General features: G+C 37.4%; 1 protein-coding gene across 7 annotated transcripts in view; it reads right to left on the minus strand.

Annotated features, from left to right (window-relative positions):
* The window catches only part of RNF111 (ring finger protein 111), a 54,639-nt gene that overhangs the window by 7,716 nt on the left and 28,202 nt on the right, over window positions 1-18,721 (minus strand). For 5 of the 7 annotated variants that reach the window (XM_090148792.1, XM_090148791.1, XM_090148789.1 and 2 more), the window contains exons 4-10: window positions 16,262-16,425; window positions 14,380-14,577; window positions 11,034-11,353; window positions 9,924-10,179; window positions 8,922-9,273; window positions 6,717-6,842; window positions 5,524-5,650 (exon numbers count right to left, since the gene is read on the minus strand). In XM_090148792.1, the coding sequence (XP_090004918.1) occupies window positions 5,524-5,650; window positions 6,717-6,842; window positions 8,922-9,273; window positions 9,924-10,179; window positions 11,034-11,353; window positions 14,380-14,577; window positions 16,262-16,425 (1,543 nt within the window). The remainder of the gene's footprint in view (window positions 1-5,523; window positions 5,651-6,716; window positions 6,843-8,921; window positions 9,274-9,923; window positions 10,180-11,033; window positions 11,354-14,379; window positions 14,578-16,261; window positions 16,426-18,721) is intronic. The other 2 variants (XM_090148790.1, XM_090148788.1) reach the window with 1 other exon arrangement.

Below are 18,721 nucleotides of genomic sequence, written 5' to 3' on the forward strand. Positions count from 1 at the left end.
GCACACCATAAATATCTACCTGTATTTGTAAACAAACACCCTAAAAACAAGGCCTGAAGTTATCAGAAGTACTTGCTAGAGATTCTCTAATGTAAGTTTTGATACCACAGAAGAAACAAGGCTAACATTCTCCCTTGAAAAACAGCCAGTCTCCTTTCCTCACACCCTTGACAACCAAACATTTTTAGATACTTCAAATTTATAGGCAGATTAAAGTAACGCCTGAAAACTACATAAATCTGATAATCTATAGTCATAGGCTTTTGTACATACACTAAATTCGAACATCCGCTGACTTCCTTGCATAATTAGAGATACAAAAGCAGTGAACAAAATACTGGCATTCAGCAATAAACTCTACAGCACTTCAAACACTAGTACTTTTCAAAGAGAAAAGCAGAAAGGTACTCGAAATAACAAGGACCACCTTCACAGCAAAGCTTCTTCCTTCCATTTTGGCCCTGACATGACAGATGAGTAATGGTACTGATGGTCTATCAGAAACATATCAGAGGCAATTTTTAATAAAAAGGCTAAAAAACCAAAAGGATCAGTAAAATTTCCTTAATATGTATGCATGTATGTGTAAGAATTTCCTTATATACACAGAGTGCAGTGATATGAGGACCACAAGAAGCAGTTCAAACAGGATTCTGTAAATACAGAATTTTACATCACAAGAGCTCTATATCTATCCACATACCCAAACATTTCATGCAAATAAAATGTTTGTTACATAGGTCTTACTGTTTGACAATATAAAATGTTAACTTTCCTTTGAATTTGGAAGACTGCATTAATGCAACCATTTGTAAAAACTACATTGCAAGAAACTTCTCTCAGATTAGCAGTGACTTATGATCCACTTCCATTTCAGCACATAATCCTTCTTTTTTTTCTGTCTACAGAAAAAGCATTTAAAAAACTAGTTCATTCATCCACACTCCAACTCCTGTTTTTTTCATTTTTTTTTTTCCTTTCTACTAGGCTTGAACCTGCTTGGCATCAATTGCAGGTTTAAACTACCTGTAACTACACTGTAAATAAGCTTCCTCCACTTCAAGGAAAGAAAATCCTGAAAAAAACTAATCCATGTCTCAAGATTGCTTTTCACTGCTTGTTTTCATGATGTACCAGGATTTGAAAACAGTTTGTTAGAAGGACAAAAAAAAAAGTATTTTACATACAGCATCGTTACAGGCACTGCAAAGTGCAAGGTGTTTCAGATCACAGTGATGTAGCACAATATAGCAATCTTCACTAACCCTACAGAACTGTGTAAACAAACCAGCAACGTTTGGGGCAGGAATTGAGCCAGTCTCAAGCTACCTCCTCTGTCATCACTCCGTTTCTGGTTCCTAGCAGAAACACTTAATGACAATAAGTAGAACTTCATACATTAGATTGAATCAGTGGGGTGAGAGATCCTATCTGAAATAATTTTGACAAAGCCAAACACACTGTACAAAGGCCTTGGTTATTGCACATGCGATAGTTACAGCTCCAACTGCCTCAGAGGTCAGAGCTTACCAACTGCAATGATGTGTATCTACTCAGGTCTCCAAGTGGGAGGAGTTCTGCTACTAGAGACTCTTTGAGAAATCTGCTCGTGTTAATTTTAACACCACCAAACAGAGTAAGAATTTCTCAGAGTGCATACTGCAACACAACTGAATTAATGGAAGCACTGGTAGGATACAATGCACTTTCACACTAATAACTGTGCCTTCACTACCCATTTAACAGTTACCATCAGGCTTCAAATGCAAAAGTGAAGATTTCTGCTCTCTTGAAACAGCTTCAGGAAAGTTAAGCACAAATGGAAGCACGCTATCATTAAGTTTTGAAAGTAAACTTAAGAGTGAAAGACTTAAAACTAATATCAGTCTGTGCTAAGTGCTTGTGTTTGTGCCTTTGCATACAGTCAAATTACAACATGTGCTTTAAGTAGCAGACTCTGAATCTGCAAAGTTCAGTACAAGTTTTTGGCAAACTGTTTTCCGTAGAACAAGTGTCATATGTTTCTAGTTTTGCACTTGCTATCAACATTTCCTCCCACCAACATAAAATTGCTTTAACTTGAAAATTCAAGGTCGTGTCTGAACTATTTACAGCCCAAATATTCTGAAGCAGAAATAGCCTACAAGAAAGAGCTTTCCTTGCTAACCTGCTTTCAACTCCTCCCATATTTGCAGGATTCTTCTGCCTTTCTGTTCCCACTGTCAGAGAGATTTTCACATTGTATTGTACTATTTATCTTGCCTACTTTCAACCTTTTATTCAATGGCTTACCTTACAGATGATTTTCAAGCTTTTAAAATCAAATTAGAATATAGTTACCCAGTTAGTTGCTTGGATACATTCAAAAAGAATTATTATTATTTTAATAAGCTGAATCAAACCACAGAGAAGTTGCAGTTTTCACAGTGACACTGTGGGAAAGAACATTTAATACATGCTGCACAGCTGAAGACCTAACTCTCTGTTAGAGCCCAAGAGAAACATAAAATGAATGCTCCTCAATAGCCCACACAAAAAAAACTGAAGAACATTAATTCAGCTTTATATCAGGAAAAAAAAGTAGCAGCTGTCACACAAAGTTTCATTCTTCTTATTTGAAAAACACAGTTAAGTTTGTTGCAGATACTCAAGGCTATTTTAAATCTATGGTTCACCTTACAAGCTACAATAGCTACATCAAGTTCCAGCCTTGACTATTCTGGTAATTCACAGCAAGTTTGTTGGTTTGGGCTTTTTTTTTTTGAACAGTCAGGTACATCATAAGCCTGTGATACTGTCTGACTGCAGTCAGTAAGAGTTGAAAATGAAAGGGGAAAGAAACAAGGACTTTGCTTTGACAGCAGTGCCTCCTATTTATTTCCATGGAAACTACAACAGACACAAAGAGCACAATAACACCATTTGATAGAGCAAAACTCTCAGCTACCAAACACTATTAGAAAAAAAAAAAAAAAGCAGACTTCCGTCAAGGCAATGCACTATCTTGGAAAGTGGATTAAACTCAAACGATTTTTTTTTTTTATAGTTGAGCTACTGCATGAATTACTTTGAAGGACTTTTCTTTTTTTTTTTAATAAAGACTAGCACATCAACAGTTGATGACTCTTTCACCAAGAACACAATCAGTGAGATTTATAAATAATTAATCAGTACAGTTTTTACCTACAGAAGAAAACACTCCTCATAACTTGAGCCAGTCTTAGCAGAGCAGTTCTAAGTACAGTTCAGCCTGTCCCTCCCAGCCCCAGTTTCTACAGTTACAATGAAATTACCCTGGTGACAGCAGTATTCTAATCTGTTGCTTTTTATTAAAAGCAAAATGTCACTTTTAGTTGATATCCAATTAGTGTTGTGGGTTGCCTTTTTTTTTTTTTCTATTACATGAAAAACATTACAGTATTTGCTTCATATTCGGTTAAATTATTTTTGCTGACAAATCTCCACATACACTTAACTGAAGAAATCTTTGGCTTTCATTATTGCTATAGAAGGGCAGAGCCATCAGAAGACATGCATCATGCTTTGAACTCATTCTACATACAACTGCTAAGTAATGCTCTGGCCTGCCTTTATGCCCTTCTAGTGTTTAATCTGAACATTTCAAATTAGTCAGAACACAACTAAAAAGCCTAACACTCCATCTGATTGCAGCAGAGTTCCAAGCAGATCCCAAACATTCAAGGAAGTACTGCTTACTAATGTCTACATACTGCAAAATACGTCAGTAAAACACATACAAAACCTCAAAATAAAAACAACTTCCAATTTCACTTGATCCAGAGATTCATTAATTACTTATGAGAATTAGATATCCCTACTGAAATGCATGCACAAAGTTTCGTAGAGTTGAAGAATCCTACTTCATCTGACAAACGATTGTGTAAATGCAGCTGCTTGGCAAGACTCTCAGAAGTATTTTATCAGACATTCAGCAAAAGCTTCCAAATACTATCTACCACAGCATTCTTCCATTCTGCTGCCAACAAGAATATAAACAGAGGGGTCTGAACTACTCGCTTGTGTAACATTTTAGTTGTAGGCACACCTCTATGAAAGTTAAAATACAGCAAAAGCTTCTCAACACATTAACATGAGGATGAGATGAACTCTCAAGTTTCTAGAAGTTTCAGAGGTGGAAATACATACAATAATTGACTTACTAGCCCTGACAGAAGGTGAGATGAAATAGGCATATGTTTAACTTGCTGCCTCCTAAAGCAATCACAGCTCACTTAACTACCAGAAGGGCCTTTTCTCACCGTGAGAGCAACTGATGTTATCTGTTACAGAACACTACAGAAATAAAAGTGAAAGAGACAGACATTTTTTTTGGCAGCATGAAAAAAAAACAAAAACAAAAAGAGAAGAATGCAGAAAAATCATAATCTGTTTCAGTGATGCACAGGAGGTAAACGTTATACAATAGGAATTTTACTGGCTACACAAAAATACTGAATTTTAGGAGTGCTCTAGAATGTCTGCAGTAAGTAAAAAGCTATGCCTCAATGAATTACGAACTCTGCAGGTATTAGGGAAGTACTTGTGGACTGTTATGTTGGCTAAGCTGCAAGGAGTATGCAGTGTAAAAACAGAGTACAGAAAGACAACAATTAAAGTACCGGTTATAAATATACCTAGATGTCAGTTTTGGCCTCTAACAGAAGTTCTGGATAGACAAGTCTTGCAAGTTGATTTTAAATTAAAAGTTTAGCATTTGTCTATAGATGAGCCCACAATTTTGATTAGGTAATCTAGTTTAGAGAGGGTGAAATAACATAGGTTAGCCACACAGAATAGCAAATTGAAAAATTAAACGTACTAACTTTTTCTACATTTTTGTCCTCATGAATTTTCATTGAAGAAAATTAAGAGTATTTTACATAAACCTACATATATACTTTCAAAGCTAATACTCTGTCAAAGCCACAATTGGTATGTGGGTCTAGTTCACCCTCACAATTCATTTTGCTTGTAATCCATCCCGCAACAAAACTGTACTACTTTGTCATATGGAATAAGGTTGATGAACACCAATTATTATTCAAAACCAACCAAATCTCTAGACAGGATTTGAGATGCAAATACAAACCTTCAAAGAAAATAAAGCACCAGTGCCAACTCTTATGCACTGGGGGGAAAGCTGGTACCTTTAACAACATAAAACTCATTAAAAGAACACAAAAAAATTTAAAAAAAATCAGATGCAGAGGGTCAATGCAGTGTAATGCATGTGACAATTTAGTTCAAATGTTTCATTTTACAAGAGCTGAAGTTAGAAACGTTAGTGTCCTGAACTATTTTTACTTATTAGACATAAAACTGTTCTTCTAGCTCCATATGTAGGAACAATGCAAGAACATTGTATTTTGTTTTCTTCTTCAGTTGAACCACTAAAAACAGTATATACACGTCTAAATAAATACAGTAATTCTTAAAATAATTTTCCTGACAAAATAATTATGATGACCAATGATCATGATTTTTCACATGCCATCTCCTTACCATTAGAGGAAGAGCCCCTATTTGCAAGTGATGAAGTCGAGGAGGTGCATGGTAGTGGGCCAAGTGAGGATGCAAGGGCCCTGGAGGATAAGTAGCTGCAGTCACACCAGCTTCAATTCCCAGTTCCCTGTCACGTGAACAAAAGTGGCATTACAGTAGATGTATATCTTGCCTCCAAAACAATTCCTTTACTTCGGACAGCATTAAACTACAGCATAGCTACTGTAGCAGTGTTAAGTAACATTCTTTTTTCTTAAATGTTTCTTAGCAGGACAAGGGGAAATGGTTTTAAGTTGAGGGAGGGAAGATTTAGGTTGGACGTCGGGGGAAGTTCTTTACAGAGAGAGTGGTGAGGTGCTGGAACAGGCTGCCTGGAAAGGTTGTGGATGCCCCATCCCTAGAGGTGTTCAAGGCCAGATTGGATGGGGCCCTGGGCAGCCTGGTCTGGTATTAAATGGGGAGATTGGTGGCCCTGCGTGTGGCAGGGGGGTTGGAGATTCATGATCCTTGAGGTCCCTTCCAACCTTGGCCATTCTGTGTGATTCTGTAAATGTATTTAAATTTTCCTAAAAATATTCTTAATACTACCACTAACTAAAACCAGGTTTAAAATCAGATATGAAGACTCAGTATGATAAATTAATAGAGTCAATAAAAATTTATGGTGCTGAGCAGTATCAGCATGGAGTCTTCTCTGCAGTTTGTTTGCTGTGACAACAGAAGTCATCACTCATGCACTTCTTCCCTAATGGTGCAAAAGTACTTTTTTCCAGATAATATATAGCAGAACTTAAATCTAACCTCCACACTGAGCATGATGCAATTTTAAGTAAGCTTCAATACAGATGAGTGGCAATAGATTAGCATGTGACTGAAATCCAAATCCTATTTTACAAAGAACGGAAATACAAGAATTGTTTTCATCAACATTTTAGTTACTTATTTTAAAATCGATTATTGAAATAAACTACCTACTGCTGGTGACACTCAATTCCATTTAAAAAGCAATGTATATAAAGCCCTAGAAACATTTAACATATTGAGCACTATAAGCAACATTTCAAAGCCATATCAAGGTCTAATGAATTTCAAATTACAGGCGCACACAGTGCTTTCTAAAGTCACAGCCAGCATTTAACAGCAGGTCTGTTGTCCTAAGTCCCAAAGAACTGAAATTGCAACTGATTACTAACCAGGCAGATCTCTCTGGAGCTTGTCGAGGATGGGAAGACATTGTCTGAGGCACATGAATGTGATGTCCGTGACCATAATTTGGATGCATTCTGTGAGGATGCGGAGGAGGTCGTTCATGAGCACGTCTAAACAACATAAAACAAGAACAGTTAATTTAATATACTTGTTAGTGGTGAGCCAGTAAGATTTTAATCAATGTCACAGCCTCAATTACTTGAACACATTGAAATTAAATAAAATACACAAAACATTCCTCAAACTGTTTTAATTTCAACTTATATCTAAAGTCAGAAACTGTCTTAATACTCAGATGTGAAATTGGCCATGTTTCATATATGGCAATACACTGGGATTTACCATCAATACGCTGGGGGCACCATGTCACCCACTGTGATCTGGTCTTCACCTGGTAGACGTGATCACAAAAGACTGGCACAGAGTTTAATCCTAATTTCAAACGACAGAATAGGAATGTAATCCAAGTGTACACACACATGGTGGCCATGTCAAGACTAAGAATCATTTATGGCAGTGCTACAGAACTGCATCTTAGTCTATTTCTACTAAAATTGTAACAGCAAACATCATTAGGGGAAAAATACATACGCTAATCAGGACATTTCCCTTGAAACACATTCTCATCATAGCTTAAGTAATAAAAGTTGCCTTCATATCAGCCAAGAGACCTGAATTTTATTAAGAGCAGTGGACTGCATTCTGATTTAGTCCCACCTTAAACTTTTGGACAGAGTAGACATTTGGTACATCTGCAGAGCTAGAAAAGTAAAAAGTTATTTTACATAATAGTACGTAAATAGTATCGTTATGTAAAAGTAATTATACTATTCTAACCACTGTAAGCTGACACTTCTCCAGAGAAATTTATCAAATTTGTATAAATTATGTTAGAAGCATTAGTTTCCCGCAAATGGTACATACAAATGTGGGAACAGAACTTTAGACAAAACCTATTTCTAGTCTCACCTCCCTGCTTATTAAACACCTATATATGGGGAAAATTTGGAATAATATATTTTACCGAAGATCTTAAACAGAAATGCTGTCTGGTATTCTCAGGCAATGCACCTTCATACACTGCCATCCACTCATTCTGATGTTCTACCCAAAATTTAAGACCTAACAGTGAGGACTCTACTGCTCTCTACTTGCAATCCATTATCATTATATGGTAAGTTAGGTACAAGGCTATGGTATAAGCTATTTCTAGAAATGAACTACAAAACATTGATTGAGAAAGGAAAGTAATATTTGACTTTCCCTAGAAAAATAAAAACACATCCATCATGCCACTGTCCGAGTTATTGCCAACAGGTTTTTGTTTTGTAATGATCTGGAGACTACCTCAAAAGATGCCGTTAAAAACTTTTTTTGCAGCATTAACTTCTAAATCAGTTCCACGTTAGATATCAGTATTATTAATGTTAGAAGAAACAACTAGAGAGCTTGTTCTTGAAATCTTAGCTATTGAAAAAAATTATCTCTAGAATTAAAATAACTTCAGTCACAATGTGGCTGAATTACAAGCCAGTGCTGACCCAATGGCTGTTGACACTAGCATCACAGGTCTAGTTTATCAACAGTAATATCTCCTAAACAGTATCACTAAAGCTACAAATCAACACTGGTCACATTCTGATAAACATTATTCACTGTCTTCCTTTTCTTCTAAAAACATGAAGGTGCAGTAAAGGTAGGTAGTTATTTAAGATTAAATCTTTATTAAAGCTGGTAAACCACCTCTTATAAGTTAATTTTATTTTAAAGTATTAGTTATGTAAAAAGGATTTTTATACTATCAAAAAGGTAAAAGACAATTTCAACGAATGTATTTGGAAGGAGCTTACGATGTACTTTCTGGGCTGTTCAGCTATGAAAAGGAATTCCAGCTAGCTACCTGGAAGATAACTAATGGGCAGGAGAAACATAAGCTTTGCTTGTCTTCTGTGCCCCATTCATTGGGCTTCTTTCCTCACCTGTAGATATTAGTGAGAGAAGCAATGGAACAAGTTCAGTCTCAATGCTCACTCAACCACAATGGTACGTAAAGACACTTCTTACCATGGTTTAACACTAACAGTTCCTAGCCAAGCAATTACAATTTGAGATTCACATGCAGTATTTTACAAACCTGAGAGAAATGAATTATATGTTTAGTTATTGTTCTGAGTACATTTGTGACATACGTTGGGTGTTGCATCATTCTTCTTCTCTGGACCTCCATCCTCTGGATCACTTCATGAGCATGAAGCCTCTGTGCTGGAGGAGCTGTTGCAGGGATGTGATGGGATATAGCCTGGTGTGCTGCTGGAAGATGCTGGGGAATTGGAGCAGCTGCATTGGCTAAAGGATGAGTTGGTGGTGGAGGTGGAACAGGATGAGAAGATGCATGAGAGGAGATTGAAGGATGGAAGGGATGCACTGGATGAGGAATAACATAATCTACTTGAGGTGGAGGTTGTGGCTGAGGAGGAGGATTTCCATGAGAATGGGGACATGCAGAAGCTTGATGGTGAAGAGGTCTGGTCAAAGAAGCATCTGCAATGAAAAAATCAGCAACTTTCAATCCTATCAAAAGCAGTTTCTGGGCTAAATTTGTAAAAATAGTATCTTCACACAAGTGCTTCAACATAATTACAACAACATAAACAATAGCAGCATGAGAATGCGTGATTTCAGTGATATATCCTATAAATCCACATTTTCAAATATTACTACTTGCTAAAAAATTTTTTTTACTGGCAAAAAAAATCTACCTGTGATAAATGCTTAAAAGGTCATGTATGGTAAGATATTTTACTTTATTAAAAAAATATATTCTGCTTTTTTTTTTTTTTTTCCTTAACCCAATATTCTGTAAACATAATAAAACAAAAGAAATCAAATGAAGTTGATTGAATCTGCTCAAGCAGAATTCACTGAAGACTAGGGAAAGGAAACAAAAAAAATATTACTAAAATACAATTATTTTAATAGGAAATACATTTTTTGAAGTCTGAATATTAAAAAGACATGCAACTCAAAAACTTACTTCCACAAGAAAATATTTTAACTTTCCATTGGTTCTGCTTAATTCCTCTATATAAGCTTAACTCAGTTTTAAGATCAAAGCAAGAAGGTAGTAAAGCTTTTATTATGTTGTTGGGGAAGATTATTTTTCCTCTTCCCCCCATACAGCCAGTACTTACAAGGAGAATGCATATAATGCCGACAGGAAGAAAGCGATGCCTGAGGAGGAGGTTGTGGCTGTGGCTGTGCAACCATACTTGATCCATATCCATCTATTGTTAGTGATTGGCTTGGGCCAGCACCAGTCTGATGCCCATAAATTGCAGTTCGAGATGAAGAACCAGGACAGCAGGGGTCAAAAGCAGATGTTCCATGAAAAGCACCACTTCCATGACTTCTTATACCATTGCTGCTTAAGTCTACTGGCAATGCCTGCTGCATAAACAAATTATCTTTTTTTCAAGCAATTCTTCAGACACTGAAAACAAGGTTATCCTCAAATATAACACCCTAAAAATAGGAATAAATACGATCTGAAGCAATTGGAATCCAGCTTTTTAAGTTTTAAGATTTGATTCTGGAACATTCTTTAGATATGGTTAGCATTTCTTATTTCCAAATTCTTGAACCTGACAAATGAGACTGAGCCAAAAAAAAATACTATGATAGATGAATTGACATGTATGTGAGAGCTACTGTGCATTAAATTATTTGCAGGCAAACAACGAGCTTTAGCATTTTTAGTTGTGCCTAATGCATTACACTTAAAAACAGAGCAGACTGATAGTTCCACACATTGTAAGTTACATTTCCACAGTATTATTCTTAAGATTTATAACCATTCTGTTTTAGAGCTGTGATTTTAGTTAAAATCTTGAAAGTCTTGAAAATAAAATGATTTTGGAAGAGAATCTTTCCTTTCATGAACAGAATATTAAGGGCAGAAACATTCAATTCTAAAGCAGCACAGTTATTTACAGAACTACTACAATCTGTACATTATATTGCAAAGTATTTATGGTTGTTCTGCTTACGTAGCAAATAAAATAATATCATCTTACAGTAATCAAGAGAACATCAGTTGTCAGTGATTACTTATTGGGTTATGACTTATTGTTAAAATTCCTTTTGTGCCCATACAGTATAACTCAAATTTTCCTTTTAGTTCCTTTCTAAAATATCTGCTGCAGAACATGAAAATAACTCACAATTCAGCATCCTATTTTAGTCTTTCATACTTAAATAACAACTTGGAATCACAAAGAAAGAGTAATTAAAATGAAACATGCCTGGTCATGGTAAGTGGTGCCAGAACTGCTGCTTGCTCCACAAGGTGCAGGCACTGGAGGAGGCCGTTCAACAGGGCAGCTGGAGTCACTGAATGAAGGAGACAAAGGAACTGCTGGGTGAGGGTTATGGTGGTGATGGTGGTGATGTTGAAAGTGGTGGCCGTGCTGCTGAAAGCAGCTTGTATGTGGATGTCCCAACGCATGATGATTCTGTGAAGATCCTCCACATGGAGAATGCTGAGGGCAGCATGATGGTAACCTTGGCATGGCTGGAGGGCCAGTTTCCAGTGTCGTATTAGGTGCAGTTCTTCTTGTATCATCTTGAAATTAAAGAAAGTCAAGATTGAAGAAATTAGTAAAGTTGATAACAAAAAAACAATGCCTGAAAAAACTGCACTTGAAATGTATGAAATAATTACCTGATTGCGAAATAGATCTAGACTAAAACAAAACAAACCGGAATAAAGAGGAAAAAAAAGATTTTACTATGCTTGCCAAATGAACCAAAAATGAATAGTTCAGGTAGACATATTCATGGGAATGACTAGAGGAAGTAAACTGACACTCGCCTTATAATTCCAATAACTTAAGATGCACTATCAGTGGGGAAAAGAGGAAAGATCATCTCTGTGGCTAGTGTGAACATATCTATTTTGATCCAGTGTTATCAAATTCCTCTGTAAATATGATCAGTTCAGCTTTTTTTGTACATCATCTGACTTGGAAGAAAGAGTAGCCATGTCTCAGTAATGTTATAAGTACCACCCATACAATCAACTCTTTTATATGTCAGTTTCTATATAGATTTATACAGACATGCTTTCATCTACAGGTTCAAGGAATCTAAATGCATCCTTCACTTCGTTGCAATGCACATTTTAAAAAAACTCTACAGTACGCTGTAATGGAAGATTCCATTCCCAGTGAACTATATTCTGTCTCCTCAGAAAGAACGTGACTGTTGTTCACATATAATTGAGCCATCTCAATGAGCGAGAGCAGAATGCTCCTGCACAATGTCATTTATCTTTGTCAAGAAAGGGAGCCAGGAGATCTGCATGGTTAACAGGGAACTGCTGGGCAAACTCAAGTGGAAGAGGAGAGTCTACAGATCATGGAAGGAGGGTTTTAAGCTGAGGGAAGGGAGATTTAGGTTGGACGTCAGGGGGAAGTTCTTTACAGAGAGAGTGGTGAGGTACTGGAACAGGCTGCCCAGAGAGGTTGTGGATGCCCCATCCCTGGAGGTGTTCAAGGTCAAATTGGATGGGGCCCTGGGCAGTCTGGTCTAGCATTAGGTGGGATGGTTGGTGTCTCTGCGTGTGGCAGGGGGGTTGGAGATTCATGATCCTTGAGGTCCCTTCCAACCCTGGCCATTCTGTGAGTCTGTGATGGGCTGGCCACTTGGGAGGAATGCGAGATTGCTTTCAGAGGATGTAGGGAGGCAACTAGGAAAGCTAAGGCCTCAGAATTAAACCTTGCAAGAGGAGTCAGGGACAACAGAAAGGGCTTTTTTAAATACCTTGCAGATAAAAATTAACGCTAGAGGTAATACAGGCCCACTGATGAATGAAGTGGGCGCCCTGGTGACAGAAGATACAGAGAAGGAGAGTTATTAAATGCCTTCTTTGTCTCTGTCTGTACTGCTGGAGGCTGCCCTGAGGAGCCCCATATGCCTGAGGACACAGTGGAAATCAGGATCAAGGAAGAGTTTGCCTCAGTTGATGAAGACTGGGGTTAAGGATCAATTAAGCAATCTGGACATCCATAAATCCATGGGTCCTGATGGGATGCAATCATGGGTGCTAAGGTGGAAGTCATTGGTAGGCCACTCTCCACTGTCTTTGGTAAGTTGTGAGGACTAGAAGAAATTAAATGCCACTCCAGCCTTCAAAAAGGGTGAGGAGGACCCACATAACTATAGACTGGTCAGCATCACCTCCATCCCTGGAAGGGTGCTGCAACAAGGAATATCAGAGATAAGAGGGCCATTACGGGCAGTCAACATGGCTTCACCAAGAAGAAGTCATGCTTAACCAACCTGACAGCCTTTTATGAAGACATAATCAGGTAGATAGATGATTGGTGTATCTTGATTTTCATAAAGCATTTGACACCATCTCCCACAGCATCCTTGCAGCTAAACTGAGAATGCATAGTCTGGACAATGGTAATGTGGTAGACTGTGAACTGGCTGAAGGAAAGAAGCCAGAACCTTGTGGTCAATGGGATGGAGACTAGTTGAAGGCCTGTTTCTAGTGGAGTCCCTCAAGGGCTGGTACTGGGACCAGTACTGTTCAATATATTCATCAGCGACTCGGATGAGAGAAGAGAGTGCACTATCAGCAAGTTTGCTGCCATGCCAGAAGGCTGACATGCCAGAAGGCTGTGCCACCATCCAGCAAGACCTAGGCAGGCTGGAGAGTTGGGTGGGGAGAAATGTAATGAAATACAAACAAGGGAAGTGTAGAGTCTTGCATACAGGCAAGAACAACCCCAGGTACCAGTATAGGTTGGGGACTGACTTGTTAGAGAGCAGCATAAAGGAAAGCAATTTGGGGGGTCCTGGTGGAGAGCAGGATGACCATGAGTCAGCACTGCACCCTTGTGGCCAAGAAGGCCAATGGCATCCTGCAGTGTATTAGAAGGGGTCTGGTCAGTAGGTCGAGAGAGGTTCTCCCCCTCTGCACTGCCCTGGTTAGACCACATCTGGAACACTGTGTCCAGTTCCAGACCCTTCAGTTCAAGGACAAGGAATTGCTTGAGAGAGTCCAGCGCCCACAAAGAGGATTAAGGGAGTAGAGCATCTCCCTAACAAGGAAAGGCTGAGGGAGCTGGGTCTCTTTAGTATGGAGGAGACTGAGGGGTGACCTCATTTCTGTTTATAAATATGTAAAGGGTGTGTGTCAAGAGGATGGAGCCAGGCTCTTCTCTGTGACATCCAATGACAGGACAAGGGGCAATGAGTGCAAAGTGGAATATAAGAGGTTCCACATAGATATGAGAAAAAACTTCACGGTGAGGGAAACATAATACTGGAATGGGCTGCCCAGAGAGGCTGGGGGGGTCTCCTTCTCTGGCGACATTCAAAGCCTGCCTGGACACATTGCTGTGTGACCCAGTCTAGGTGTTCCTGCTCTGGCAGCAGGACTGGACTAGATGATCTTTCAAAGTCCCTTCCAATCCTGACATTCTGTGGTTCTGTGAAATCAATGATCTTTTTTAGATTCTTTTCCTCTCTGCTTTTCACTTTTAACTCTTAAATCTTCACTCTTATCTGTTTAGCCTCCTCTACTGCCCTTGTACAGGCAGGTAATAAACCCTTTTAGAAAGCTCTCTTCTTCTGTACCTCCAGCTGAAGTACCAGCAGTGCTGCTATTGGGAAGACTAGAAGTTGTCTCTGGTGCTGCAGAGGGCTGGCTGGCGGAGACGTTTGGAGCTGCATCAGAGGCCTGCTCTGAGGTAGACGTACTAGAACTGTTACTGGAAGCAGAACTCACGACCTGGGGCTCCACTCTAGCTGATGTGGTTGGCACAACTGTTGGCTCTGGCAGAGGAAAAAAAAAGTTTTCATGTTCTGTAAACTTTAAAAGTTGTTAAGATTTTTTTAATTGATATTTGCATGTTTAAAGTTATTCTTACAATACATGCTAGTTTTGCCAGATGCTGAGAAAATCAGAATACAAAAATAAGTATAAAATAGAAAAGTTGTTTTACTTGTGTCTGAACATTTGCTCATGTATTTGCCGAAGTCTTTCATAAATAACAGGCAAACTACTCTATGATTAAGTTATTCTATGATTTCTTACCATCCTTCAATGCCTACAAAGCACAGGAAAGCTTTTGGATAACTAAGCAAGGTCATAAAACATCTAAACTAGCTGAATCGCCTTACAAGCTTCATCCATTCTAGATACACAGTATTGCAAGGCTCCAGCAAGATAAACTTGGTTTATAGTCTCAATACACATTAAGCAGAGTCAATATATTTTACAGGATGAGGGAAAATACACTACTTGATAAATTTTGGTCTCTACCACACATCTGCGAACAGGCTAAATTTAAAAAAAGATATTTGGTGGTGTAATTCAAATTTAGTTTCAAAAAATTTGCTTTTGACTACATTTGAAATTTCTCATTGCTGCAGAGTAATGACATGCTGAGGAACAGAAGATGCCATAGAAAGTAAGATGATCATTTTTTTTCTAGTGAAAGTATCTGCAAAAGGGCATTAAGACATTTCAAATTCTTCTCTTACACAAAGTCTTGAAATAAAATACGACTCATATTCAAGACCTAGATCTAATAAGTATATTAGCAACTCAGTAAGGAATGGAATAAACAAATCTTTCATAAATCATCTGTTATCTAGAGTTTAATGAAACATTCCAACACGTTGATTTCATTTAAAGAAAATATTTTTAGAAAAATGTAACACTTAAATTCTGTTTCACTGTTGTTTTTCTTTCCCCAGGATACATGTAGCTGAACACTGATATGCAATCACACACTACGAGGGATCAGGTGCTCAACTTTGAGAAAGAGATTCTGCAATCACACAACTAATCAAAACACATCTAAAATCAAGACATTCTTGAAGAATGCGTTGTAAGATACTAGCTTCTGACACACTCAGAGAGGGAACTATCACAATAGAAAATTTCTTTTAAAACTTAATACATAATCCCTTCTAATCAAGCATCACCAACATCACATCAGATTCAGACTTCTTCCACAACTTTTGACAATGCCTGGAAATTGCTCTGATGATTTTCATCATCACTATGTTTGAACGCCAAACTTACTGGATTTTAAAGGTAGGAGATCACAGAAAGTTACAGTTTCAGAAACCTAGCATGCTTTACTAGTTCAGTTCTTTATGAATTGCTATTACACAAAGCACTTAGCAGTACTAGTTTTTATGATGTTGCACTGAAGTGTGTATTTTTAACGTAGTAGTTCCCTCTGCTCTGTAATTTCTGTCTGGTGAGCAACCTCTCAGACACACCCAAGTCAGTTTTTGCAAGAAAAGTTAGACCTAATAGATCAGGAATGGCTGAACTTTTAATATTGAAAGTAAAGTTGTAAGATTTTCTAACAGGCTAGGAGATCTGTTTGTATAGAATAGCTTTTCCACTGAATGGTACATTAGAGTTAATACAATTCTACCCCTTACGCTGATCATCCTGCTCCTAAAAAAGGAAGAGACTTCTGAGACCAGTGTGGCTTACCATCTTCATCCACCGTAAGGTCCACAACCTCTGCTGCATTCTGTCTCAGTGGCTGTATGACTGTGGAAATCCTGCTGCGGTTCCGCTGTTCTTGAGGCCGTGCAGCATGAGTACTAGAGCTTTGTCCCCACTGTGCTCTTGAGTGTCCAAGTGTTGAACGAGACCTTAAAAACACATCACTTTAAGTACTGACCCAAGTCTTACATTTTTAATTATTTTTTCTCCTCACTGTTTCAGAAGCTTTTTTTTTTTTTTTTTTTTTTTTTCCTTTTTTAGTAGCAAAAAAGCATTTTGGTTATGCTGAAATACATGTCTGTGTGGCAGGGTATTTAGAAACATTATTTCAGACTTTACCAGATAACTTAATGGAAAGTATCTAACATGAACTAAGTACTGGTAATTTATTTTAAAAAACAGAATCACTGTGAAACCTTACAGCATCAGTCATGCAGTAACTATACCTAATGCTACAACTTTGTGAGAGAAATCTAAGATTCTCTGAATTCTACACTATTCCTATGCAGTCTGAAATAGCAGATCTACAAATGATGATAGAAAAGTAAAAATTATAAAAACCTGTAAATACTAAGTTCTTCTGAATATTAATTTGTGGCAGTGTTTTCAGAGGATCATTTCTGAACTTTTAAACTAACATCCAGAGATTGCTTTGGACATTTATCTTGTTACTTCTCTTATCCCCTCAAGGAATAAACACAGCTTTGTGTAACATTTAACAAAGCTTAAGTAAAATGCAGCTTGAAAAAAGGAAATCCTATGCCTATATCATTCCTGAGGAAATGGGTGATTTTTTTTCCTGTAGGGTAACAGCACCTGTTCTACTTAATTTAGTCATACAAATCTGAATGCTCAAATCAGCGATACTTTGAAGTTTAAGCTAAGAGATTATCATCTTTAATTAAGAAAAGGATATTTTACTATCTGATATTTACCACTGACTCTCCTATAATACACACCAAATAGCTCCATTTTCCAATTTGGAAAAACAACATACTCAAACTTCAGTAATTCAGCAGTGAAGAAAAAGGAATGACTTGGCTAAAAACAAACAAAACTCACTGCACAAATCACCATGGAGTTCAGTCAACATTTCTATTCTGCCTGTATTCCTTTCACTTCATTAACAAAGGAGAGCAGGGTATTTTCCAGTAGTACAAAACTGTGCTTGCTGCAGTCTCAACTGGCTTACATTTCAACTGCGTGCAAGCACATTTTCTTAAGGTTTGCATTCAGAGGAAGTGTAAATAGACTTGTATGCACATTTTGTGCATCATACTGACATTCCAGAATGAAATTTACCTCCCAAGTGCCTTTACTTTACAATTTACTCCAGAAATTACATATACTTTTTCAAATCTAATCTTTTACATTAGTTTGCATTCTGTAAATTCTTCTGTTAAAAGCATATATACTGCTACTCATTTTTTGAAAAAGTTTTAGTTTTAGATTATTCAATGCAAATAACAAGCAGGTATAAAGCTCAGCCTTAGGTTTCACAGAAGGAAGCCAGTAGCATTACAGAGCATCAGAAAAGGATGGTTTTCACCCAAGAATGCACTTAGACCGTCTCTAAAATAGAGAAAATTTTCTCATCTATAAAAAAAAAAACAAAACAGATGAGAACAAAGGAAACCATTTACTTTGCTCTGCACATTATTCTGATTTTTTTAAATAGTAACCATAATGTTGAGTTGGCTTACAGCATTTACAATTTTATACTGAACTACTATTAAGACTTCCAACAGCTGCCCTTAGTCCTTACATTGTGGGCTGGCAAAACAGATATGCTTGAACCACAAAAAAATCTGCATAAGAACTTCTTTACGTTCACAGCATAAAAGAGACATTTCCAGAAATTTTGAGATGAAGATTTGAACTTAAGACTCTTCTTTACCATAGAAAACCTCTCAGATTTTTTTTCTTGGTGTTTTTTTGGTTTTTTTTTGTTTTTTTTTTTTTTTTTTTAAATCACATAAAATCATGACATTCTCTAACACAAAATGAAACAATTTAGTTAATCTTCTCATGAAGCCTTCAGCTGAAAGTTTCCACAGGGAAGTCCAGGAGCCTGAGGTTTGCTTAATAGGCTCAAACTTTATTTGACCATTCCATCATGATCTTTAAATAGTAACAATAATAATAGTTCCTTTGAGAAGTCTGCAAGTTACAAGGTCTAGCAATCAGAACAGACTAAAATTTAAATTCATCATAGGTTGGGTCTCCTCCTTGTTGAAATTAACATTGACCCCAACACATCAATAAAATTGAGAGGAGGGATACTGTTGTAGTTTTGGTGGTAGGGTTACAAAAGGTAAGAAAAAAAAGTACTTTTTTTTTTTAAGTTTCTTATAGCTCTTAAATATCTTATTAATGGTGGAAAGAGGAAAGCTTCCAGAAGTGTTTTATACATCTCTGATAAGGTTTGAACTGATGTTCTATAAG

This window comes from Phasianus colchicus, chromosome 12, assembly GCF_987193195.1.
Source record: "Phasianus colchicus chromosome 12, bPhaCol1.hap1.1, whole genome shotgun sequence".
NCBI classification, from domain to species: domain Eukaryota; kingdom Metazoa; phylum Chordata; class Aves; order Galliformes; family Phasianidae; genus Phasianus; species Phasianus colchicus.